Genomic DNA, 25,240 nt, shown 5'->3' on the forward strand with positions numbered 1-25,240 from the left:
CTCAGTCAAAAGGAGCAAGGGGACAAATTACTGAGTGGGGAGGAGATAAGATAAGAGAGCAAGTGTGGCTCCCAGAGTGGCCCAGCCAGTGGGCGGTTCAGGGGGGCTGAAGCAGGACAAGGTGGCAGGCTGCTGGGGTCCGGAGTGTCCAGTGGGGGGCAGGGCCTGGAGAGGGCAATTTTTAAGTAGGCAGAGGGGGAGGGGAGGGCATTCTAAGAAGATAGAAACCAGCCAAAAGATGGAGCTGAGAGGGGAATGGAGTAGCTGGGCCCCCTCTTCCACGATTGTGTGTGTACACACTGTGTCCCAGAAATTCCACTCACAGGGACGGAGCTGCTGAACTCCACACACTCTCAACATAAACACACGTGCCCTAGAAAGATGCTCATGGGGGCAGATCTGCTAGCCACCCCCCAAGCTGTAAATCCTTTAGGTGGATTTCTTCATCTCTGCCACTCACGTTCCTGTCTGCAAAATGGGTATATCCATCACAGCTGTACCATCTTAGGGGGTTATGGTCACGCTTCAAGGAAGGCATGAATACAGATGCCCAAAGCAGGTGAGTTCTCAAATGTCAGCTATTTTATTCTCATTATAATTCTGGCATTGCTAGTCCATAACTTTGTACCCCACTCTCAGGAGATAGGGCATTGGCTCATTCCCAGACTTCTACACGTCTTTTTACTCAGTCTCAATGTCAGCCATTTGTTTTTTTTCTTTATTTCAAAAGATGAATAGTAAACAAACAAACAAACCCAAAAACTATTGCCAATTAATTGGAAACGCTGGTGAGTTTTCATTCTATGTGAGTTCAGTGTTTGGCATAATTAAATATGCCCTATAAGAATCTGCAGCACCGACCCAGCAACCCCACTACTGGGCATAGACCCTGAGAAAACTGCCATATGACCCAGCAGCCCCACTACTGGGCATCGACCCTGAGAAAACTACCATACGACCCAGCAATCCTACTCCTGGGCATATACCCTGAGAAAACTACCATATGACCCAGCCATCCCACTACTGGGCATAGACCCTGAGAAAACCATAATTCAAAAAGAGTCATGTACCACAATGTTCATTGCAGCTCTATTTACAATAGCCAGGGCATGGAAGCAACCTAAGTGTCCATCGACAGATGAATGGATAAAGAAGATGTGGCACATATATACAATGGAATATTACTCAGCCATAAAAAGAAATGAAATTGAATTATTTGTAGTCAGGTGGATGGACCTAGAGACTGTCATACAGAGTGAAGTAAGTCAGAAAGAGAAAAACTAATACACTATGCTTACACATATATATGGAATCAAAAAAAGAAATGCTTCTGATAAACCTAGGAGCAGGACAGGAATAAAGACACAGATGTAGGGAATGGACTTGAGGACATGGGGAGGGGGAAGGGTAAGCTGGGACGAAGTGAGAGAGTGGCAGGGACATATATACACTACCAAAGGTAAAATAGATAGCTAGTGGGAAGCAGCCGCATAGCACAGGGAGATCAGCTCGGTGCTTTGTGACCACCTAGAGGGGTGGGATAGGGAGGGTGGGAGGGACACGCAAGAGGGAGGAGATATGGGGACATATGTATACGTATAGCTGATTCACTTTGTTATACAGCAGAAACTAACACACCGTTGTAAAGCAATTATACTCCATTAAAGATGTTAAAAAAAAAAGAATCTGCAGCACTGTCCCAGTGTCTTGTCTGAGTGTGATGGGGTGTATATTTAACCTTTAGGGTAATTAGGGTTTTGTATCATTCATCTTCTTTTTTAATTTTAAAAAAATATTTTTAGTGGGGTATAGCTGCTTTACAATGCTGTGTCATTCATCTTCTTTTTAATCATTCAGGGATCACCACCAGGTGTCGGGCCTTACTATGAGAACCATGGATTCCAACCCGAAAGCCTCTACCCTCCGCAGCCGCCCATGGCCCACCGTGCCTACGCGGGGTACCCGGCTCAGTACTACCCGCCCGCTGTGCCCCAGTACACCCCGAGGGTTCAGACGCACACCTCGACACCCGTCATCCTCAGGCAGCCGAAACCCCCGTCGGGGACAGCATGCACCTCAAGTAGGACCCTTTTTGCATTTATTTCCTCTAACGGAGCCCGAGTTTTGGGTCTGCCTTCTCCGGTGGCCCGTCTGCCCCAGCAGCTCTGGTGCCAGCTCTCCTCTGTCTGCCGGGCTGGTCTGGCTCTGCATACCTCTCCCCTCCCCCACTCTGTGTCAAAGCTGTGGGCCTGGGTCTCGCCTCCTGTGGGCCTTTGGGGGCCTCCCGGCTGCTAAGACCTTCATCTCCCACTAATGCTCTGGTACTGGCTTGGCGTGTACGACCCAGGGTGGTCTTTCTAGCTGGGCTTCTCTGAACTGCTTCTTGTCTGCGTGGTTTATCGCTGAATCATCTTGAGTAGATGGTAAACCCCCAATGCAGGGAGAAACGATTTAACCTTTCTCTGTGTACCATTCCCTGGGCACTGCAAGTCACGTTCAAGGCGCTCAAAGAGTAGCTTGTGTATTTTGTGTTTGGTGAATGAAGTGGCCAGTGGAATTGTTGTACAGAAGCATCTTCAACATTTCTCTTGGCTTGAAGGGTCTTGTAGCCAGACCTGACCGGGCCACGGAGGAGGGTTGAGGGACTGAAGGTGGTGTGTCCTCTGTCCATCACCTTAATCCCATATCTTTCTTATCCTCTCATTCATCTGCTTTCTTTGCATTGCATTTTATCTCTTCTCCCTCCAGACCCCTTCCCGTCGCACCCCTCCCCAAGCTTTTAATGCAGGCTAGTTGACGTGGTAAGAACTGTCCAGTACTAGTATGAGCACAGAACCAGTACAGTGGCTGGACCAAGGAACATTTTCACTGATAATTTTTTTTTAATTGAAAGTACAGTGATCTAATTTATTCAGTTCATCCATCCGTCAATATTGAATATTTGTCTTTTTTCTTACACATATTTCTTGTATTCCAATTGTGACATTCTAGAGCACAGTAAGCACATTTATAACTTACCACTGCATTACTACCTTGGCTGTTCCTTGACCAAAATTTACTTCCTGCATCTGACAGCCTAATTAACCTACTAGAGGTTTTTTTTTTTTTTATATAATTGCTTTACAATGGTTTTTATTTTAATTCGTGAGATATGCCTACCTACGTACACAACTTGCACAGTTAAAGATTAGTGACAGAGTGAATTTCCACGCGCCACCCCCATGCCATAAATAGTGGCGGTAAGGAATAGTGAATAAGACCCGAACCCTTTGAAGACGCCCCTCCGCAGACCGCGCCAGCTCTTCACAAGGGCTGTCGCCCCTGGATTTCTGCCTCAGTCCTTGCCTCTTTCGCGCTTACAGATGGCTCCTCCATCCTTCCTTCTCCCCACCGCTACTCTCTTCCATTCCTGTGTTTTCTGCCCCTGCTCCTTTCCTGTGTGGTTCTCTTTCCCTCCATTAATTTGTCTCGGATCACGGAAACACTTGTCTCTGCACTAATGTCTTTCTGGTGACGGTTGGTAGATTGAGGCCGGTGGCTGCTAATCGGGGTGATTTTGACCCCCAGGGACATCTGACAATGTCTGCAGACCGTTTTGGTTGTTATAACTGGGCTGGGGGTGCTACTGGTATCTCCTGGGTAGGTGCCAGCGGCGCTGCTACACATCCTCCAGTGCATAGGATGACCACTCCCCCACCAAGAATGACCCAGCCAAGATGTCCGTGGTACCCAGGCTGAGGACCCCTAGTCTTAGCCTGTCGTCGTCTTAGCTCATCCTTCCCTCTCTTCCCCAACGCTTGGCAAACACTGATCTAACTGTCTCCACAGGTTTGCCTTTTCCAGAATGTAGAGTTGGAATCATGCAGCATGTAGCCCCTCAGAGCCTTGACAGTATTTTGCAAGTTACTTAAACAGTGCAAACTCAAGAGAACCCCCGGCAGGAATACAAAGGAAATTTTTATCTTAATGGCTCGGTTTGTTTTAGCAAGAGTCATAGGTGTTTCCCATTGAACCACGCATACACATGTTAATGTTTGGGTGTTGGAGGCCAGAAGGTCAACAGTCCTGTGATACTCACAGTTGACACTGGACACGATAGGGTTGCATCAACAATTGCTAACAATGAAGGTAAATGCTTAGTCGGTTATAATTACACTCACAATCTGTACCATCGCAAACCAGCACCCAGTCATGTCTGATCGACCAGAGGATGATTCTGAAATGCCTGTGCCCCAAAGGTGAGAGCCGGGGCTCCCGCTGCCCCCGCTCCTGGTGAGGGCTGGGCAGGTTGCCGCCTTCTCAACGAGAGGTTCAGGATACCTAGTTAAATATCCCTCAACTCACCAGGCACATTATTTTATCTTGGATAAGATAACACATAGGGAAATCTCCTAAAGGGAGAAATCGTCCTTGACGAATGGGTCAAACTGGCCACTTGGAATTTCCCCTGAGCTTCCGTGGTGACCCTGCCCTGCGTTCGGTAACATGCAACCACCGTGCCAAGTCCTGATAATGTGACTGGCGGCTGTGACCTCACCCATGAGCCTGTGGCACTGCAGACTCAAGCCTCCTGTCCCTGAGCTGAGTCAGGATCTCTGGGTAACAGGCTCCCCCGTGATTCCTAAGCTGGTTTGAGCACAGAATGTGGGATTTGCAGAACATGGTAACAAAATGAGAAGCGAGGCTTTGAGCCCTGATCAGATGCGTCAGCTCTGGTCTATCAACTCCAGAAGCTGAATGTCTTGGTCTGGTGGACTTCTGGAAGCAAGAATGTGCACAGGTGGGGTGCAAGGACCCCCCGCACTGCACCTCTGCAGCCTGGGTGTCCTCCTGTATGAACTAAGGAGTTGGAGGGTCTGTGTGAGAGCCTTCGCCCCGACACTTCCCTCTGCCTCTCCGCCTATCCCAAGGGAGCACTGGGCCTGGGGCTGCTTTCTGCACAGGAACTGCTGAGGGTGGCGGCGGTGGGTGCGTTCCTCTGAACCTTGGCATGACGTTTGGCTTACACTCTGACCGACAGTGGCGTCTTGGTTTGTTTTGACTAGAGAGCTCTGGTGACCTTCTCCAAAGACTTGTATTCTTAGCTGAAATGTGAGCCCAGAGTTCCTGCCCCCTGACCCGGGAGCGATGCCAGTGCTGCCCAGTGGAACTTCTTGCAGTGATGGAATGTCCTGCCTCTTCACAGTCCAGAGCAGTAGCCACTGGTCACATGGGATTACTGAGTAGTTGAATTTACAGAACGATTTAATATCATTTAACGATAATTAATTGAAGCGCAAATAGCCACATGTGGCCAGGGACTGTTTAAATGAGTCAGTGTGACTCTGTGCCATCCCTCCCTAAACCACCTTGAGGAAGAGGCTCTTTTCCTGCTGCCTTGGGTACCACTGACGTGGAGATGATAGTCTGAGGAGCATTATTGTCATTTTGCTTATGCTTATAATCACCGGAACAAGGTATGTTTCCTTTTTTCAGCCATTTTTTTACATTCATCATTTATTTGACCACCTTCAGGCCATACTTTTGGAAGTGCTTAATTTTAACGTATGTTGCTTCATATCACGACTTCCTGCTTCGGTTCTCAAAAAAGCCTGTAGTTCAGTGCTATGGAAGAAGTAAGACCTCCCAGGATACATTCTTAAAGAGAAAAGTCACATTTTTAAATGTATAAGAAATTATTATCCCTTGATAGGATATACCATGTATATTTGAGAGTCTAACTTCTAAGAAACTTGGCGACTAAGTTGTTTACTCGACTCTTCTCTTCCAGGGACTAAGAAAATCCTGTGTATCACCTTCTCCTTGGGGGCCCTCCTGGCGGGAGCAGTCCTGGCCGCCATGCTGCTGTGGAAGCTCAGTAAGTGCAGGGCAGGGCCAAGTCGTGGTGTGCCGGCCCTTTAGTGGCCCTAGTCTCTGGCCTGGGGGCTCACCCACGGCCCCTCGTGACATTTCTCATCTCTTTCCTCCTGTTTGGTTACGTGATGCATGAATAACCTTTCTCGGAAGCGGCCAATCTCATTTGCATGCTTTCTCCTAAGCCGTGGGTTGTCAAGATCCCATGCCCTTTGTGTGTGATATTGGTACACGTGGGAGAAGCACATTGAGTTTACCCCATGCTTCAGGGTACTAGGTGGCACCTGGCACTCGTGAGCACAGTGAGTGCAGCACCTCGGGGCCACACCTTGTCCCTGTGTCTCAGTGTACAGCGGTGGCTGCCACAGGCCCCTCCTGTACCCACAGCCAGGTCTCCTCCATCAGCCCGGGGCAGGGTCTGTGGATCACAGGACTCACCTTTGTGGCAGAGAGGGTGGGTGCTGTCCAGATCCGAGGCTGGGGTCCTCCCCTGACCAAAGTGACAGACCCGAGGGGTTCAGGATCCCTGCGACCAGCCCCGCTTCCTGTGACGTACGTTGTCGGCAAGGACTCATCCCCGCCTTTTACACTGAAGGAGGAAAAGCTCACTCCCTCTTGTCACCTGGGTGCTGGGAGGTTTTCTCGGTTTCTCAGCCCGACGGACATCTCCCTTCCGTTTCTCTGCCAGTGGAGGACGAGTGCTTGGGGATGGAATGCAGCTCCTCGGGGACCTGCGTCAGCCCCTCTCACTGGTGCGACGGCATCCTGCACTGCCCCAGCGGCGAGGACGAGAACCGGTGCGGTGAGTGGCCGGGCCGTGCCGGCTGCCTCGGGTTGGAGGGGACCGCTCTGCCCACCACAGAGGCCACAGCAGGGCAGGCGTGACGGTGTCAGGCCCGTGTCCCGAACGCCGAGCATTCCACAACTGAATCCCTTCCTGGAGGCTGAGCCTTGCATCTAAGCCCGGTTTTCAGATGAGGAGACAGGCTCAGAGGGGGCGAGTGCCAACCCTCCACCAGCATCGCACAGCACGGGGGAAGGGAGACCCCAGCCCAGGACCAGGCCAACGTGCCTGCCCCAGCTTCCACGACGTCACTAAAACAGGCAAACTGTTTAAAACATAAAGCTGGGAGTGGGCTCTGCGTTTTCTAAACAAGCTGCCTTTCAGGTGATCTATGTCTGTTGTCACGGGGTGGGCACCTCTTCTGCTTTTATTATTTTCAGTGAATTATTTCATGGGTGGTAAAGTGGTCATGCCAGGGAAAATGATGCTTGAGGACGAGGCTTGTGCTAATAATACCCACTGAGGGCCATACCCAGAGCCTAAAGCCTGCTGCGTCTTCTGGGAGCTGTTAACTCTGAAGGCAGGTGATGCCAGACAAAGGCCAGGCTCTACCCCACCGCTGTCTTCCTTCTGCAGCCATCCTGGGGGAGGATGGAACTCCCGTACATCCCGTTTCCAGGTCAGGGCACCTGTGTGAGATGCAGTGCGGACTTGGCCGTGGAATCCTCAGGGTTGGGGGTTAGGCCAGAGCTCGGCCTCTGCACCATCTGCATGGACCTGCGTCCACGCTGGTGCCTTGGCCTCTAAGTTCTGACCTCCTGCAGTTCCTTCCCAGAGAGGGTTTGCACTTGGCAGTGACTCACTCACTCTGTAAACCGTTGACATAGTGCCTTGCCTTTATTTTGGTGATAATATATTTGTCACCATTTTCTTAAGTAAAGTAGGGAGTTTTTGAAGTTGAGCAGATATGGTTAAGCTCTCAGGCGGAATGACATTTGATGTTTTCCTACCTGTGCACGTGCATGTGTTGACAAACTCTAGCAAGACAAGCTCATGTTACCTGGAGAGACTTTCTCTCTTCTTAATACTGAAGTTGTGTTTATTTAAATACTTTAACAGTTAATGTACTCAAATAGATCATAATTCAGGAGGTCCCTAAGGGTATGTATGCAGTGAAAAATCTCATCTCCCCCATTTCACTTACACTCACGCATACTCACACCTAACACACACACACACACACACACACACTCACATACTCACACATAGTATATACTCACACACTGTGAGATAATAGAGAATATGTATTGGTCTCTGCCCCCGATTCCTGGCACAGGGCTCCTGAAACTCTGGTGATTCCGAAGTGAAAAGACCACCAGCAGCATCTTTGGTTCTAGTATTTGGTCCTTGACCCCAGTTCCTGACACAGAGCTCTTAAAACCCTTGTCATTTCCTGGATGAGAGGAGTGTCTTGTTCAAACGAGGTGACTCTTGCTGGGCTCCTGAATGGCTCCTGGATGGGGGCTGGTCACTGCAAAGAACGAGCTCCGGTTAGAAGCTTAGAACTGTCAGCCCTGCACCCCACTGTCTTGAGAGGAGGAAGGGCTGGACATGGAATTAATGATGGAGCATGCCTACGTGATGGAGTTTCCATAAAATCCCAAAAGTACAGGGTTGGGGAGCTTCCGGGTTGGTGACCCCATGAAGATCTGGGGAGACCGGTGTGCCCAGAGAGGGCACGGAGGCTCCTGCCCCTCCCCACGTACCTTGCCCTGTGCTTCTCTTCCTCTGGATATGCATCTGTGTCCTTTATCCTATCCTTTATAATGAACTGGGAAACAGTAAGTAAATGGTTTTCCTGAGTTCTGTGAGCTGCTCTAGCAAATTAATCGAAGCTGAGGAGGGGGTCGTGGGAACCTCTGAGTTCTAGCTGGTCGGTCAGAAGCACAGGTGACAATCTGGACTTGGGGTTGGTATCTGAAGTGGGGGCGATCAGTCTTGTGGGACTGAGCCCTCAACCTGTGGGAGCTCACACTCTCTCCAGGTAAAGAGTGTCAGAATTAAATTGTAGGACGCCCAGCTGGTGTCGTGGAGAATTGCTTGGTGTGGAGAAAACCTCTACACATTTGGTGACCAGCCGTGTCAGGAGTGACATGTTCTGTGTGAACAGTAAAGAAGACACACAGGAAACAAGGATGCGAGGGAGAGGAAAGAACAGGGTCGTGTTTCTAACACACACACACACACAGACACACACACACAGACACAGAGACACACACACATACACACACAGACACACAGACACACACACAGACACACACAGAGAGACACACACAGACAGACAGACACACACAGACACACACACAGAGACACACAGACACGCACACAGAGACACACACAGATACACACAGACACACACACAGAAACACAGACACACACACAGACACACACACACAGACACACACAGACACACACACACAGACACACAGACACACGCAGACACACACACAGGCACACAGACACAGACACACACACAGACACACACAGAGACACACAGACACACACAGACAAACACACAGACACAGACACACACAGACACGCGCACAGACACACACAGACACAGACACACACAGACACACAGACACACACAGACACAGACACACACAGACACACAGACACACACAGACACACACAGACACACACACAGACACAGACACACACACACAAGCCTGTTCATCAGCCAATCATGTTTTTTCCTTAGGGGCAACTAATAAGAGTATCTTGTTTCTCCCTGCACAGAGTTTTTGCACGAAAAAGTAAATAGGTGTTTGCATTGTTAATGTGCCCATTTCCCGATGGTTGCCATCCAGCTGACTCCACAGGACTTGATGACACATCCTGGAAGTCACTTTTCTGTTGGGACGTGAGCCTCCCCTTTCCCTCTGCTGCACTCGCAGTGTTCCTTTGCATGGAATCCTGAGCAGTTTCACGTGTACAGAACGAACAGTGTTCCCATTCCCCCCCCCAACCCCTGCCCTCACATACAGTCGCCCCTGTTTGTAACATCTTGCACTGGGGTGGTACGTGCATTGTAAGTGATAAGTCGATATCGATACATTATTATTGACTAAAGTCCTTAGTTTACATTAAGGTTTGCTTGGTATTGCAGATAAATGTACAATGTGTACATCTGGACAGTAGGTTTGGACAAATGTCTAACATGTCTAACATGTATCCGTCATGGCAGTGTCATACAGAGTAGTTTCACTGCCCTAAAAATCCTCTGTGCTCTACCTGTTCATCCCCTACTCCCCATCCCCAAGTAACCACGGATCTTCCTACCGTCTGCATGGTTTTGCCTTTCCCCAAGTATCTTAGAATCAGAATCCTACAGGATGGAGCCCTTTCAGATGCTTCTTTCACTGAATGATGTGCATTTAAGGTTCCTGCACGTCTCTTCGTGGCCTGATAGCTCATGTCTTTTTAGTGTTGAATCGCATTCCATTGTCTAGATGTCCTACAGTTTGCTTATCCACTCACAGGGTGTGTGGATTCACTCATCACAGAAGCAGTAGGAAATGATCAGACCAAGGCTGGTCATTCCACAGCCAAATGAGCCCCAGATGCCCTAAGCAACCACTAATCTACTTTCAGTCTCCATAGATTTCCTTCTCTAGACGTTTCACAGAAATGAGATCATAGTGTGTGAGCCTTTGTGTCTGGCCTCTTTCACTCAGCAGAATGTCATGGGTGTTGTATTGTGTCAGTGTTTCATCCCCTTTCATGAACAAATAATACTCCATTATGCGGATGGACCATATTCTGTGCGTTCATCAGTAGACGGACATTTGGGTTGTTTCCACCTTTCGGCTCCTGTGGATAAAGCTTTCACGAACATCTGTGTACAATGTTCATTTTTGTCTGAATACCTGTTTTCAGTTCTTTTGGGTGAAGGGCATATTTTGTGGGGAAAGGCTGGATTCTCGGCATCTCTCATGTGTAGCTGGTGCCTCGGGAAGAGGGGGCCCAGCCCTGCCTCTGGGTCCCAGGGCCTCTGGGTCCCTGGGAAGGTGGGGCTCATGTGGCGGACAGGACGATGGGTTGAGACTCACCAGAATCTCCCTTCCTGCAGTTCGTCTCTACGGACCCAACTTCATCCTTCAGGTGTACTCATCTCAGAGGAAGTCCTGGCACCCCGTGTGCCAGGATGGCTGGAGTGACAACTACGGGAGAGCAGCGTGCCAGGACATGGGCTACCCGTGAGTTCTGAGCCCTGTGGCCTCCGTGATGATGGTGACGGGCACAGAAACATAAGATCAGTACTTCTCTCTGCCCCTCCCTGGAAGTGCCAACACAGGGGCACCACGAACCTTTGCCTCCGGGAAACCAGCAGGGGACTGTGGGCACCACACTGCCCCATCCCCCTCCATGGCACCCCCCAGCCCTGCCTCTTGGGCCTCCATGCGCTCCTGGTTACTCAAGGCTGTCCAGTGTTGCAGTCACCAGGGTCCAGGGTGCTGGCCGAGGGCCTTGGGTGACTCATTCTTAAGGAGCCCCCAGGCAGGGTTGAAGCCTTGACTCCACTCACCTCCTGGGTGGAAGCGAGAGGGGAGGGCTGCAGGGAAGGTCGGAGGGAACAGATCTGCATAGCCTTCACTGCATGAGCACAGAAGGCGCTGGCGAGGCCTTTGAACAGAAGAGAGCTGATCAACAGATTTATCCATTAGAGAATTCATTCCTCATGCAGCCACCAGAGGAGGTGGGAGAGGGGTGTGGGAGTGCCCCCTCCTCAGGATTCCAGCCAGGGACACGCCAGACCATCCTTGTCAACACGTGGAGGCCATCTGGCCTCCCAGGGAAAGGCTGTGCGCTTTCATTGTCACCGTCTCTTCCTTGGGGGTGTCACCGTGTGACTTCTGTGCAATTCAAGTGTGTTGCCTTTATGCCAATTTTCAGAATGAACTACCACTTGATAAGAAAGCTGGCATCTTAGCTAGTGAAATCCTTCAAAATGCCAGCCCCCAATTGCAGCGTATGTCACTGTGAATGACGTAGTGAGGCCCCATCACGGTTCAGGGTCTGTATTTTATCACTGGGAGCATTTTAACGTGTGTAATTTTGTTACATGATATGTACTCACACATCCTTATTCTTACTGCTTCTTTATCCTAATCCAGATTAGATTAGAAACACAACTGATGGAGGACTTTTCCCTGACACTTCAGGCTTATCGGGTGGAAAGATGGTTATAACGCAGCGTCACTTGACTGGAAGTTGTGTTTTTGTTTTCCCAAATGCTAAGGTGTTCCTTGTAACCAGAATGTCATATTCTGATATAGTTGTAACGTAGGATTTACGAATGCTCACAAAAAAACCCCATTATTTTAAATAAGATTTTCTGTCTTTTTCAGGAATAGCTTTTTTTCTAGCCAAGGAATAGTGGATGACAGCGGAGCCACAAGCTTCATGAAGCTGAACGTCAGTGCCAACAATATCGATCTCTATAAAAAACTCTACCACAGGTATTTAATTTGGTGATTTCTTTTTAAAAATTTATTTCATTGAAGTATAGTTGATGTACAATGTTATGTCTACGTATGTATGGCAAAGTGATTCAGTTATATATACATTCTTTTTCATATTCTTTTTCCATTATGGTTTATTACAGGATATTGAATATAGTTCCCTGTGCTCTACAGTAGGTCCTTATTGCTTATCCATCCTATAGATAATAGTTTGCATCTGCTGACCCCAAACTCCCACTCCATCCTTCCCCCACCTCCCTCCCCGCTTGGCAACCACAGGTCTATTCTCTATGTCTGCGAGTTTGTCTCTTAGATAAGGTCATTTGTGTCATATTTTAGATTCCACATATAAGTGATATATGGTATTTGTCTTTCTCTTTCTGATTTACTTTGCTTAGTATGATAATCTCTAGGTCCATCCACGTTGCTGTAACTGGCATTATTTCATTCTTTATTATGGCTGAGTAATATTCCCTTGTATATATGTACCACATCTTCTTTATCCATTCCTCTGTCAATGGATATTTAGGTTGTTTCCATGTCTTGAGTATTGTAAATAGTGCTGCAATGCACATTGGGGTGCATGTATGTTATTGAATTGTAGTTTTGTCCAGAAATATGTCCAGGAGTGGGATTGCTGGATCATACGGTGACTCTATGTTTAGTTTTTTAAGGAACCTCCCTACTGTTCTCCATAGTGGCTGCACCAATTTACATTCCCACCAACAGTGTAGCAGGGCTCCCTTATCTCCACACCCTCTCCAGCATTTATTATTTGTAGGCTTTTTGACGATGGCCATTTTGAGTGGTGTGAGGTGATACCTCATTGTAGCTTTGATTTGCATTTCTCTAATGATTAGTGATGTTGAGCATCTTTTCATGGGCCTGTTGGCCATGGTGACTTCCTCTTTCCTTTCAAAAATTGTGTAATGGGAATGAGTAGGGGACGTCAGGGAGAATCACCGTCCAGAGTTTGATTTCTCTGCTGCAGCTGCGGGTTTGTCTGAGTTTCCCATGGGGAGGAGATTGGACTTTAAGTAGGACCCGTCCCTCTGAGCAGCTCTGGGTTTATTCTAGGGAAGTGGCTAAGGTCTATTTGCCATCTTGTTTGTGCCCTCTGCCCTCTGCCCTCTGCCCTCCATGGTATCGGGTAACATTGCACAATTGAAATTCCTCTATCCTGATTTTTTTCTCTCTCCGGACATTAGACATGTACCTTACTGTGTGTCAGGGTGTGTGTCTGGGAGTCCAAAAGAATGTCTCAGGGTCCCCACTGGGGTGATCAACTCATCCTGGTTTGCCCAGGACTCTGCCGGTTTCACACTGGAAATCCTGCTTCCCAAGAAGGCCCTCAGCCCCAGGCAGCAGGGGTGGTGGGTCCCCCAGCCCAAGCAATCGTGTCAGAGGCTGCTGTGCAAGGGGTGGGCCTGGGAGTGAGCGGCTGGTCCAGTCCACCAATGTTTCCTGTACCTGGAGGCCTACTTGCAGCGCTGGGTGGGTCGCAGTGCGTCTGGTGGGTGGAAATGAACCTGAGCTGGTCCCATGGTGGATGGTTTAACTGCTTAGGAGGGTGGGGGAGAGGGCTGGGCTTGAGCTACTCATTTTGTGTTGCATAAGGTTAAAATGGTTGCAGTCTTCCTAGGATCATTATTACTATCCGAATGTTCCTTAACGTGAAAGATACACAGTGTCCTTCTTGCTTAAGTCTTCCTCAGCTCCCAGGTCCCTATCTCCCATCCCCAGGAGGCCAGCCAGGCCGGCACCACCCTGCTGGCCAGGCGCCAGATGCTGCATTTAGGGGAGGATGGACGGGTCACACTTCCCCTCCTTCCCTGTGAGTGGGAGGCTGGGAGCAGGTTTGCGTTCCTGGTGGCCCGGGAGGCTGACTTCTTCCTGGGGCACCTGGTCTGGCTGTCCCCAGGAATGTGAGAGGGTGAGCCCAGGAGAAGGGGTGCACACGGCCAGGTGTGCCCATCAAAACAGCAGGCCGTGGTTTGCCCTCCCGAGAAGCTAAACACAGCTGCCTGGGCTCTTTGTAAATGCCCCCGTCTGTCTCTTCATCGGCTTTGGTTACATGGAATCAGGGCTGAGCAGGGAAGGGAGGGCTGCCACCTCTTGGTAACTCACAGGTGGCTGCAGTGTTCGGAGGAAAGAAGAGAAGGTCATTGCCTGGCACGTGGTGTCCCTGGCACGCATGGCGTGAGGTGGGAGAACTGCTTTCCTCTTTGCTTTCAGAAGTTGCTCTTGGATACCTGAGTCCTCGCAGGGTTTGTCTGAGTGGCTGCCTTGTGCCCTGATGCTGGTGGCTGCACAGTGTGCAGAGGGGAATGACCTTATGATCCCTAGAAAGCATCTTCTCTTAATGGGAACATGTCTTCTCTTGGCACCCAGTGCCCCCCAGCCAGAGACCACCAGGACATGCCTTGTCCTGGAACTGTGGGTGTCTCCATGGAAGGGGGTGAGAAGGGACTTATTACAGGGTGTGGGCTTGTGTTGAGTCCTTTTGGGGAAGGTTCCAGGAAGCAGGGCTTTGCCCTGCATTGGATGCTGTCCGGAAGTGAGGGTGATTCTGTAGTTGGTACCTTAATGGTTTTTTTTTTTTTTAGAAGGTGGGTGGCAGGCATGAAGCCAGGCTATGGCTGGGATTGGCAAAGAAGTGCGGCCACTCGTGTCAGCCAGCATAGGGGCCTGTTGGTCACTGTGTGGTCTGGACCAGGTTCATGGGATTGTGCAGTGGGCGTGCCTGCGTCCTGCTCCATCATGTAACAATGGTCTGGCCCCATGTTGATGCCCTGGGAACTGTTTACGTTCAACAGAACATGGCCAGGTTCGAACATGTGGGTGTCAGGGCTGTTTCTCTTCTCCTCAGCATATTGGGGGAAAATTCCATATACAGTGGAACGCATTGGTTGTTTCTTTTTCATATGTAACCTGGAATGTCTGCCCCCCAAATGAGTAACTTTTCTTCTGTTCCCAGGCAAATGATTGACTGTATAGTTTCCTGTGCGGTAAATGTAAAGCAGTTATAGGAACCTGGCAGTTTATGACTGTCTTCCTGACGAAATTAAAGGATGATTTTAAATCCCAAGGAAAAATAATAACAGCTGATATGATGTGTGCTTATCTTCACAACCACCCTATGAGTTGGTACTATATTAGCCCATTCTGCAGATGGGGAAATTGAGGCACAGAGAGGTTAGGAAGCTTGTCCAAGGTCACACAGCTTGGATTTGAACCCTGCACTTCGACTCAGTGTCTGCTCTTCACTACTATCCCTTATGTATATAGATTTACTTTCCTTATTCAAGTCTTCAACTGTGGACTCTTCTATGTCTGGGGAGGCAGAGAGTGAGAACAGTGGAAGAAAATATTTATTTCTAAGTATTTTGAGAATCAAGTGTCTCGTTTGTTAGAGTGACCAGAATTTTCCCCTCTTCTTTTGTAGTGATGTCTGTTCTTCAAAAACAGTGGTTTCTTTACGCTGTATAGGTAAGTGATTCTTGGTTTTCCTTTTTGTGTTTCTAAAATAGGAAACATTTGGTACTTATAGAAGTGTATCTCCCTGTGTCTCTGGGGGATGTGGAGAGATGAGGTGGGGTAACAGGTCAGGACATGCCCAGCACTCTGCCCAAGGGGCTCCTTTCTTGAATTCAGATGCAATTGAGACGCCTTCAGCCTCAAGTCCAAGAAGCAGCTGTCCCATGAGGACGGCAAGCTCAAGAAACTGATGGGGCCACACTCTAGGGCATCCCTGCGCTGCAGCTGGAGGCCTGTGGGTGTCCCCGTCCCTGTGTTTGGATTATTTATAGTTTCCAAACCTTCTACTGGTATGGAGGACACTGTCCCTGCACTCCCTTCTCTGGGACAGCCCCATCCTGTTCCCATACGGGTCTCAGGCCTGAAGTTTGGCCTTTCAGTTTGAACAGGTGAAACTAGCAGACGCCCCTAGGTGGACGCATGCCCAGTGGTCCCGCTGGTACCTTCCCACCCAGGCTAGCTCAAGCTTCTTTAGGTACGGAGAAAGCATGGTGCCTGCCCTGCCTTCCCGCGCACGCTACGCCTCCATCTCCTGGCACCTTGAGAGCAGCACACATGAGAAAAGCCTCCTTAGCTGTGTTCAGGAATCTTGGGGCCTCTGAGCATTCGAGGGGGTGCCAGGGCCTTTGTTATCCAGGCCCCCCACCTGGGTGTACAGGAGACGCAGATGGAATCGCATGAGTGCCAAGGAACAGGGGCACCCAGTGCCAGCAGAAGTGGTGTTTCCTGGGGGGAGAGGGGGCTGGAGGGCTGTCCTTGCACCCCACTCCCCAACCCAAAGAGACCAGGACACATTCTCTGAAAGTCGGACCCCAAACCAACAGGAACAAGAGCAGACAACAGTCACCCTCCGGCCAGGCAGGACCCTCGGCCTGGGGGCCGTCTGGGCACTGGGTGTGACGGGCGTCAGGGGGCTGGGAGGGGGCGGCCCTGCTTCGCTCACTGGCCGGCTGCGCTGTGCTTGTCGCCCTCAGAGTGCGGGGTCCCAGGGAAGACGGGCCGCCAGAGCCGGATCGTGGGCGGGTCGAGCGCTGCCCCGGGGGACTGGCCCTGGCAGGTCAGCCTGCACGTGCAGGGCACCCACGTCTGCGGAGGCTCCATCATCACCCCCGAGTGGATCGTGACCGCTGCCCACTGCGTGGAGGAGTAAGTCCCGCGGGGGCGGGTCCCGGGTTGGGAGACGGAGGCTCTGGGCCCTGCGGCCTGGAGTGAAGCCTCCGACTCCTTCGAGTTCCGGTTTCCTTGTGGACAGGTGGGGATTCTAAGGGCGCCCAGGTCGTTGCCTCTCTGGGAGGGTCAAATGACTCGTGAAGCGCGTGGCCAAGCCCATCCCTTGAGCGTGCGTCCATTACTCGCGGGGTCTTGCGCAGGGATGCGGTGTGGGGCTGGGGTGATGCTGTGATCAGAACTCCTTCTAGGGGCTTCCCTGGTGGCGCAGTGGCTAAGAATCCGCCTGCCAATGCAGGGAGCACGGGTTCGAACCCTGGTCCAGAAGATCCCACATGCCGTGGAGCAACTAAGCCCGTGTGCCACAACTACTGAGCCTGCGCTCTAGAGCCCGCAAGCCACAACTACTGAGCCCATGAGCCACAACTTCTGAGCCTGCGTGCTGCAACTACTGAAGCCCATGCGCCTAGAGCCTGTGCTCCGCAACAAGAGAAGCCACCGCAATGAGAAGCCCGTGCACCACAACCAAGAGTAGCCCCCGCTCACCACAACTAGAGAAAGCCCATGCGCAGTAACGAAGACCCAACGCAGCCAAAAATAAAATAATTAAATTTATGTTAAAAAAAACAAAGAACTCCTTCTAGCCCACAATCTTCTCAGCTCTGTCCCACCCTTCCTGAGGCCTCTGCCGTCTTGGGAGGCCTGGTTTCCCCTGGGTGCTCATCCCCGGAGACGGTGCACTCAAAGACACTCAGACCTCACACTGCCATGCAGGAAGGCCCTCTGTGGTCCATTAAACACCCTGGGCCACAGCATTACCCATACAGGTGGGTGGAGGGGGCAAGGGTAGCCATCATGTATAGTGTTAGCTTTTGTAGAAGATACTGTTCCCCCTCCTTTTTTCTTAAACGTGGAGGGTTTTTTTGTGTTTTTTTGTGTGTTTTGATCACACGGCTATTTTGAAAAAGCCTCGCTCATCAGAGCTATTTTTCTTTAGAGTGAGGCCGGGCCTGGCTTGGCTATTCTCTGGCTTAGTGGCTTCAGACAATTCCCTCGAGGTTGCTGACTGTAGCATCTGCACCTGTAAGACAGGTGTGCTGCTCCAAGGGCTGTTGTATGGTTGAAGAAAGCAGTGTTTATTACCCAGGAGCGTTCCCTTCCTCCCATCCACCGTATTCCATGGGCTGTAGGATTTAGGGTTTTCTTAGAAGGGAAATACCCAGATAAAGGTAATGCCTGGACGGCTATTAGCCTCAGAGTCTATTCATCAGTACACACTTATTAAGCACCCACTGTGTGCCAGGAAATGCTCTAGCATGTAAAAGTCAGTTAGACCCAGCCACGCCAGAAATGGGGTTTCAAACCTCAGGAAGGCACTTAGGCTCAAGAACAAGCGTTCTTGGAATTGTGAGGGTTTGCAGGCTGGCGGGGAAGCACGGGAGGAATAGGATTCACTGATGAGGTAAAGGAGGGGAGGGGGAGGGGCCTGAGGCCACCTGACCAGTCTTGTCCTGCGGCTTTTGACAAGTTACGTCACCTTGGAGACCTTGGAGACCTTGGCTCTGGCGGATGACTTTTGAAGACCGTCAAATGAGTGTTTCATGTTTGTGGTTCTGACATGCTGAGCGGTGTTCCTCTCTGTCTTCCAGACCTCTTAACAATCCCAAGATTTGGACGGCCTTTGCAGGAATTTTGAGACAATCTTTCATGTTCTATGGAAACGGATACCGAGTCGCAAAAGTGGTTTCCCACCCAAATTACGATTCCAAGACGAAGAACAACGATATCGCTCTTATGAAGCTGCAGACGCCTCTGGCTTTCAACGGTGCGTCGCTGGGCTCCTGCAGCCCAGGGCATGTGAACAGTTTTGACCGCATCTTAAGGAGAGGTTGACGGGAAATAAAATGTGCTGTGATGACCAGGAGGGAATTTGCACTGAGTTGTAGTGTGTGGAGCCATGGGAGGGGTTGGCTGCTAGAAGAGGGCTCAGCAGAGGCCGAGTCACCCCAAAATGTGCCTTTGGCCACTGAAGGATGCGTTCACCGCAGCACTTTTCCTGCTCAGCACGGTGACGACTTAATCAGCGCACGTGAATGTCTAGAAACCTTGTTTCATAGTCGGCATCTGGTGGGTCAGACTTCACTCGGTGCTGGTTTGCAATTGCACCTGTTGTGAGTTTAATTGTAAATTGCTAATCACTTACCTTCATCCTTATCAATTTAGTCTGATGCAGCCCTACCACGTCCAGTGTCACCTATTGGCATCACAGGACTGTTGTCCTTCAATCCTCCAAAACCCTAACTTCCAGAGGGGGACGTCTTGCCTGTTAGAAAGAGGGTCCTGGCAGGGATAGGAAAGGGGATGCCGGGACACACTGGAATCCAGAAGTCTCCTTGGGCAGGAGGCTGGTGGTCCCAGGCCCAGGGGAGATCCAGGTGGACACTGTCGCCCGAGGCCTTCAGTTAGACCGGACCCGCTCACGCTGTTTTCCCTTCTTGAAACAGACAGAGTGAAACCAGTGTGTCTGCCCAACCCGGGCATGATGCTGGAACCGACACAGTCCTGCTGGATTTCCGGGTGGGGGTCCACCTACGAGAAAGGTGAGGCTCCCAGCAGGCAGGGGATCTGCGGGTCTCAGGAGCAGGGCACTGGGTTCTGAAGCGGGAGGTCAAGGTTTTGATCCTGGATCTACCACTAAGTGACTGGACGACTTTGGGCACTTCGCCCAGTCTTTTTGCCTGTTTCCCCACGTGCTAGATGGGAAAATCCTAGCTTCCCTACCTACCCCATGCCCTCATTAAGACCAAATGGAACAATGTGCGGAAACTGCTTTTTTTTTTTTTTTTTTTTTTTTTTTGCGGTACGCAGGCCTCTCACTGTTGTGGCCTCTCCCGTTGCGGAGCACAGGCTCCGGACGCGCAGGCTCAGCGGCCATGGCTCACGGGCCCAGCCGCTCCGCGGCATGTGGGATCCTCCCGGACCGGGGCACGAACCCGTGTCCCCTGCATCGGCAGGTGGACTCTCAACCACTGCGCCACCAGGGAAGCCCCGGAAACTGCTTTTTGAAGGGTGAAGGCCACCTAAATGTGAGGGGCACACGGCCCCCTATGTTTGTACCCCATGGTCGCTAACAGGCCGCCCGGAAGTCTGCCTGCCTTTGATGGCCGAGTGATAACGGACTCAGTGAGGATGGGCTCGTGTGACTGGCAATGCCAGCTGCAGGCGTCAGGGGCTTTGTCCTCCTGCCCTGACACCACGGAGAGGGAAGACACACTAGACCCTCCTGGCGCAGGCTGGCCCAGCTGCCTTCGGTTACAATTTGCTTTCATCTCAGATAACGTTTTTCAAATGAAGGGATCCTTGCTGTTGCATTCTTATGGAGCATTGGATGGGCTTAGTCGTACATTTACATATTGTTTACATCCTTCCAAATTTAGGGCACACCTACAAGGGATCCTTTAAAGCACGGTGAATAGCTTAAGGGCGGGGTGGTTGTGGGGGGAGGGGAGATGTCGGTGGCGCTGGGTGTCCTGGCATCTGGTCTCAAGAAAGCTCCTGGGTTGAGCCCTCCAGTTGTGAGCAAGGTTTCCCGGCATCCAAGATGAAAGGGAAAGTCAGCCACGATTTGTGGAGCACCTACCAAGAGCTGGGAATGCAGCAGTGAACAAAATGAGACAAAAATCTCTGCCCGCAGGAACTTCACATTCTCCTATGGATGTCTGGGGGCAGGATGTGCTCAGAAAGGAGCTGAATAACTGAACTAGGTGCTTTCAAACAGCGGAGGTTTGCGACAGCGAGCGGCGGTCAGGGGAGGCTTCTCGGAAGAGAGGACATTTGAGCTAAGCTCCGCATGACGAGAGTGTCTTAGGAACAGCAGGGCCAGTGTGGCCAGGGCATGATGAGCCGGGGTGAGGGGCAGGCTGGGGCCAGGTCGCCTAGGGCCTTGTAGGCTGTAGTGAGGATACTGGAGTGACTTGATCTGAAAGCTGTGTAGAGAGTCACGGAAGGGCTGGGGGTGAGGGCAGATGCAACAGCATTGTGAGGGGACCAGTGCTGTGTCCTCCGAGACAAGAAGGCGGCTCAGACCGGGGTGGATGGGTGTGGGAGCACGTTTGGGACAAAGCCTCCAGATCTGCTGATGGATGGAGTGTCAGCAGAGAAAGAGTGAAGAGTCACAGGAAGGCGGCTTCCAGCTGTGACGCAAGCCCCCCAGTGGGTGGCGGGGCCATTTCCCAAGTCCGGAGGACGGGGAGGGGTGGGGCTTTGGGTGGAGGAGCCTCTAAGAGAGGCACTGCTTCAGCATGGTAAGCCCATGGAGCCCAGAAGACATCCAGGCAGCAACCAGGAGACAGCGCAAGTCCCAGCGAGCGTCTAGGAAGTTTCCACCTGCCGGGAGCCGAGGGCAGATGGTCAGAGAGTGGAGGCTCGTGTGGGGTTGAGGACAGTCGGGGGTTTGAGGTGGAAACACAGGGCTCCTCGGGGGGCCCTGGGAACGGTGCAGAGAAGAGGGAGCAACGAAGGAGGAAAATTGATCCCAGGGAACCAAGTGGCTGGGTGATGGGAGAGGATGATTCTAGGACACAGGTGGAGCTCCCCAGCCCCAGAGGCAGGCAGTCTGCCCCCAAACCAAATCTGGAGCCGCTTTAAACACAGGCCCCAGCAGCTGGAAGGTACCCCGGTGCCCCAGGAGCCGGTAGGGGAGGAGGGTCATGGCCGTCTCTCCACGCCTCCGGGAGGGAGTCCAGGCTTCCTGGGAAAGCCAGGCCGTCCTCTGTTGCAGGGAAAACCTCGGATGGGCTGAACGCGGCGATGGTGCGGCTCATCGAGCCCTGGCGGTGCAACAGCAAGCAGGTGTACAGCGACCTCATCACGCCGGCCATGATCTGCGCGGGGTACCTGCAGGGAACCGTCGACTCCTGCCAGGTGATGACCAGCTTGTGTTCGGCCTCTGGGCCTTGCCAACCGGCTCCCAGGGGGCCCGTGAGGAAAGCCTCCTCCCCGACGTGGGGCCCGGGGGGCGGCCGTGGGAAGTGGCAGCCATGGACGGTGAGAAAGCCCTGGTACCCCCAACAGTGCACGCCGCTGCTTCCTCGGAAGGCGCTATGGGGTCGAAGTGTCAGTGCCACAGAAATAAGTATTTTGACTAGTTAAAACTATGGACAGCCACTTATTTGGTAACTATTAACTTCCGCAGACTCAAATTCGTCGCTGGTACAGTCTCTTTGGGGGATTATATAACTATCACTCCTCCATTGGAGGAGACCTGCAGACCCTCCCATCACCCCCACCTCCTTGCCCTCTGTGATGTACGGCTTGTGGTTTCACTTCTGCTCTGTAACCTGCTGTGTCCCCCAGGGTGACAGCGGAGGCCCTCTGGTCACTCTGAAGAGCAGCGTCTGGTGGCTGATCGGGGACACGAGCTGGGGGTCTGGCTGTGCTAAGGCTTACCGACCGGGAGTGTACGGAAATGTGACCGTGTTTACAGACTGGATTTATCGACAAATGAGGGTAACTTTCCCGTCCTGCTCATTGGGTTCTCTGACTCGCTGTGTCAAAGCCTAGGAGGTGTGGTCCCCATGCCAGGTGGCATCCCCTCCTCCACTGTCCAGGGCTCACCACTGGTGTTCGGATGAAAACGTCTGGGGCTCAGCTTTGCAGGGTCCAGAGCTGACTGTGATGGCCTTCCTTGGGCTCTGCTGACCACGCTTAGCTCTGGCTCAGGTGGTTCTGTTTACCCACCCAGACGTCATTGAATCAAACTTCTGGTGACGGGCAGAGAGCAGGGAGGGGCAGGTCAGCCAGCCTGACCTGTCACAGCCCCAGGGCAGTGACTCTGCCCTGTCCTCTTCTGGGCTATCGAGTACGCCCCGGGGCGGGGGAGCGGCTGGGGTTCCCTGGTACAAGGAGAGGTGGTGAGGAGGAGAAAGATCCCAGGGGCTCCCGGTGACCCACCACCTCAGGCTCCCGGCCTGGCCTGCAACGCATAACGGAGCCCAGCCCTTGGGCTCTGCCTGGATCTGGGTGAGGACCAGATGTCTGTCCATCTCGCGGGCCTCGGGACTGGCAGAGCTCACAGATTTCAGCTCCTTCTAGGGGTAGGCTCCTGGTGGAAGAAGAAGTTCTATTCTGTTCCCTCAAGTCTCCAAAGCTACCCAGGTGCAGAACCAGAGGGCATTGCCCAATAAGGTCCAGCCTGCATCTCCCCAGATTGAAACCGTAGGACCTAACACCTTCAAGTGGCCATGAGGTCCATCCAGTCCCCGCCCCAGAAAGGGCTGAGTGCTGGAAATAGATGACCCCCTCTGACCCGCCAGGGGCTATGTGGTAGAGGGAAGCTGGGGGGCTGTGGTGGGGCTGAGAGGAGAAGGGAGCCCGGACACCTTGAGGGAGGTGAGCCAGGCCAAGGGGAGACTGCCCCTCCAGGATGAGGGAGCAAACGGGCAAGGTGTGTTAAGGTACTGCCGGTGGCTCAACACGGCCAGAGTGGGGAGCGAGAGGGCTGGGTAGCAGCAGAGAAAGTGGGGTAGAAAGCAGGACTAATTAGACACTTGACGTCTTTCAGTGGCTAAGGTCATGCTCAGTTTGCCCAGAGAGGCCTGTGTCCCAGCTGTGCTGAATGATTGGACCCCCACACACCCCGTTCCCCCTTATGCCTCAGGGCCTTTGCACATGCTGTCCTCCACGGTCAGCCTAACCCCTTGACCTTCATGCTGTAGAAAAACAATATCCCTTTGTCTTATTAAGCTTACTCATTGGTGTATAAGGGCCTCACGTTCATTTAGGGGAAAAAATAATTGTCTACCTTTGTTTGTCTCAAGAAAATAACATCGTTTCTTTTTCCTTTTTGAACAGGCAAACAGCTAATCCGTACAGCCTGGGTCCTTGACACCATTCCACAAGAAAATGAAGGGGTTGATTTTTAATCCCTGTGCATGATGTATTTTTAGAAATGCTTCCCAGGTCCTTTCATTTTTATCAAATAGTGAACCTGTCTGTCTTTGGCACACTCCACAGTTCTCTGTAGGCCACGTGGCCTCCCCTACCCCAGGCCCACACTCCCGCGCTCCTCGTCCGACAGGGGAGGCCCAGCTGGGTGTGGGCATGCAGGGCCAGTGCAGAGCAGAGGGATGGGGTCTGTCCCACGGGGACCTCCCTTCCAAGCCCTGTTCCAGGGGCCCCTCTTGGATGCACATGGGGCTGGTGACTTCTCAGCTGCTGGACGGCTTGAGATGGGAAGGGAGGAAGGCAGGTAGAACCTGCAGGGGCCACCCTCTGGGGCCATCGCCAGTGCGGGCCACTTGGGGTAGCCCCAGGGCCTGTCTCCCCATGAGGGATTTAGCTGATCATTTTTTAGTGCCTTCTTAGCAGCCCTGGAAGGTGGCTGGACATAAAGGGACCAGCCCTTCATGGGTGATGACTTGATAGCCACTTGTCAGGGCACTGAAACCTTTTTTCCTTCTTGGGGGGGGGTGAGAGTGTAGACGGAGCCCTCAAAGCAGATGTGCTCAGTGCTGAGCACTGCTGGGGCAGGGGGCACCTGCCTGTTGGGTAGGGCGCTGTCCAGGGAGACCAGCCTTACTCCATGTCTTCTCCCTGTCCCTCTCCCTGGAGTCTGTGTTGCGCCCCACCCCCTACTGTGGTCCCACCCCGAGTGGGGTGCCTGCTGACCCTCTGAAGGCCTGCTAATCACGTGGAAATTGAGGTGACCCAGGGCAATCAGGGATGCTGATTAAAGATACACTGTTTCCTGTGAAGTTTCTACATGTTACTACCTCAGTGCTCATGGAATCTGGGCCGTGATCCTCTAAGTAGTTCTACACCTGGCTCTCTGAAACTACTGTTGTCTTTGCCTGTGTGAACAGCAGCGGACTTGAGTTGCTTATACCAAGTGCCTGGCTCCAAATGTAATGCTCTGTAAATGACAGGCTAAAGCACAGCATCCGTGCTTGTGACAAAGAAGAGAGAGGTGTGTGTTGGACTCCCTGTGACCCCTTCCAGCCCCTAAAGTTTCTCTGGAGGGAAGGTGACGTTTCAGTTGCCAAGTGTGAAGCGTAAACGCGGGGCCGTGAGGTTCTGCTCCCTCTCAGACACACTGGTGTTTCCAAGAACAAATTGAGTGATTCTGTGCTAGGACTTGACCTTGGAACGGAAGGCTGTACGATCCACTCGCAGGATGCTTGGGCAGCGGCAACCGCAGGGACCATCCTGAGGTGCCTGCTCCCCAGGCGGATTTTAAAAAGCATTGTCATGGTGAGAAGGCGTTCCTTCTTTAGTGCTTCTCTTAATTTATGTGACCACTGTTTGTCTTCTGTTTTGTATCTTTTTTAAATTATAAAATTCAAGTGTGAAAAATTGTACAAATAAATTATGCATT

At 51.8% G+C, this 25,240-nt stretch overlaps 1 protein-coding gene across 7 annotated transcripts in view; it reads left to right on the forward strand.

Annotated features, from left to right (window-relative positions):
* Window positions 1-25,240, forward strand: part of TMPRSS2 (transmembrane serine protease 2) — a 35,079-nt gene extending 9,839 nt beyond the window's left edge. For 3 of the 7 annotated variants that reach the window (XM_081235699.1, XM_081235700.1, XM_081235696.1), the window contains 12 exons: window positions 1,858-2,080; window positions 5,771-5,857; window positions 6,542-6,655; window positions 10,770-10,896; window positions 12,049-12,159; window positions 15,608-15,651; window positions 16,674-16,845; window positions 18,516-18,691; window positions 19,371-19,466; window positions 21,647-21,789; window positions 22,222-22,374; window positions 23,719-25,240. In XM_081235699.1, the coding sequence (XP_081091825.1) occupies window positions 1,858-2,080; window positions 5,771-5,857; window positions 6,542-6,655; window positions 10,770-10,896; window positions 12,049-12,159; window positions 15,608-15,651; window positions 16,674-16,845; window positions 18,516-18,691; window positions 19,371-19,466; window positions 21,647-21,789; window positions 22,222-22,374; window positions 23,719-23,730 (1,458 nt within the window). In that variant the 3' untranslated portion in view covers window positions 23,731-25,240. Of the gene's footprint in view, window positions 1-1,857; window positions 2,081-5,770; window positions 5,858-6,541; window positions 6,656-10,769; window positions 10,897-12,048; window positions 12,160-15,607; window positions 15,652-16,673; window positions 16,846-18,515; window positions 18,692-19,370; window positions 19,467-21,646; window positions 21,790-22,221; window positions 22,375-23,718 lie in introns of those variants that run through there. The other 4 variants (XM_081235697.1, XM_081235698.1, XR_014015974.1 and 1 more) reach the window with 3 other exon arrangements.

This window comes from Mesoplodon bidens (assembly GCF_964165515.1).
Source record: "Mesoplodon bidens genome assembly, chromosome: 5".
In the NCBI taxonomy this organism is placed as follows: domain Eukaryota; kingdom Metazoa; phylum Chordata; class Mammalia; order Artiodactyla; family Ziphiidae; genus Mesoplodon; species Mesoplodon bidens.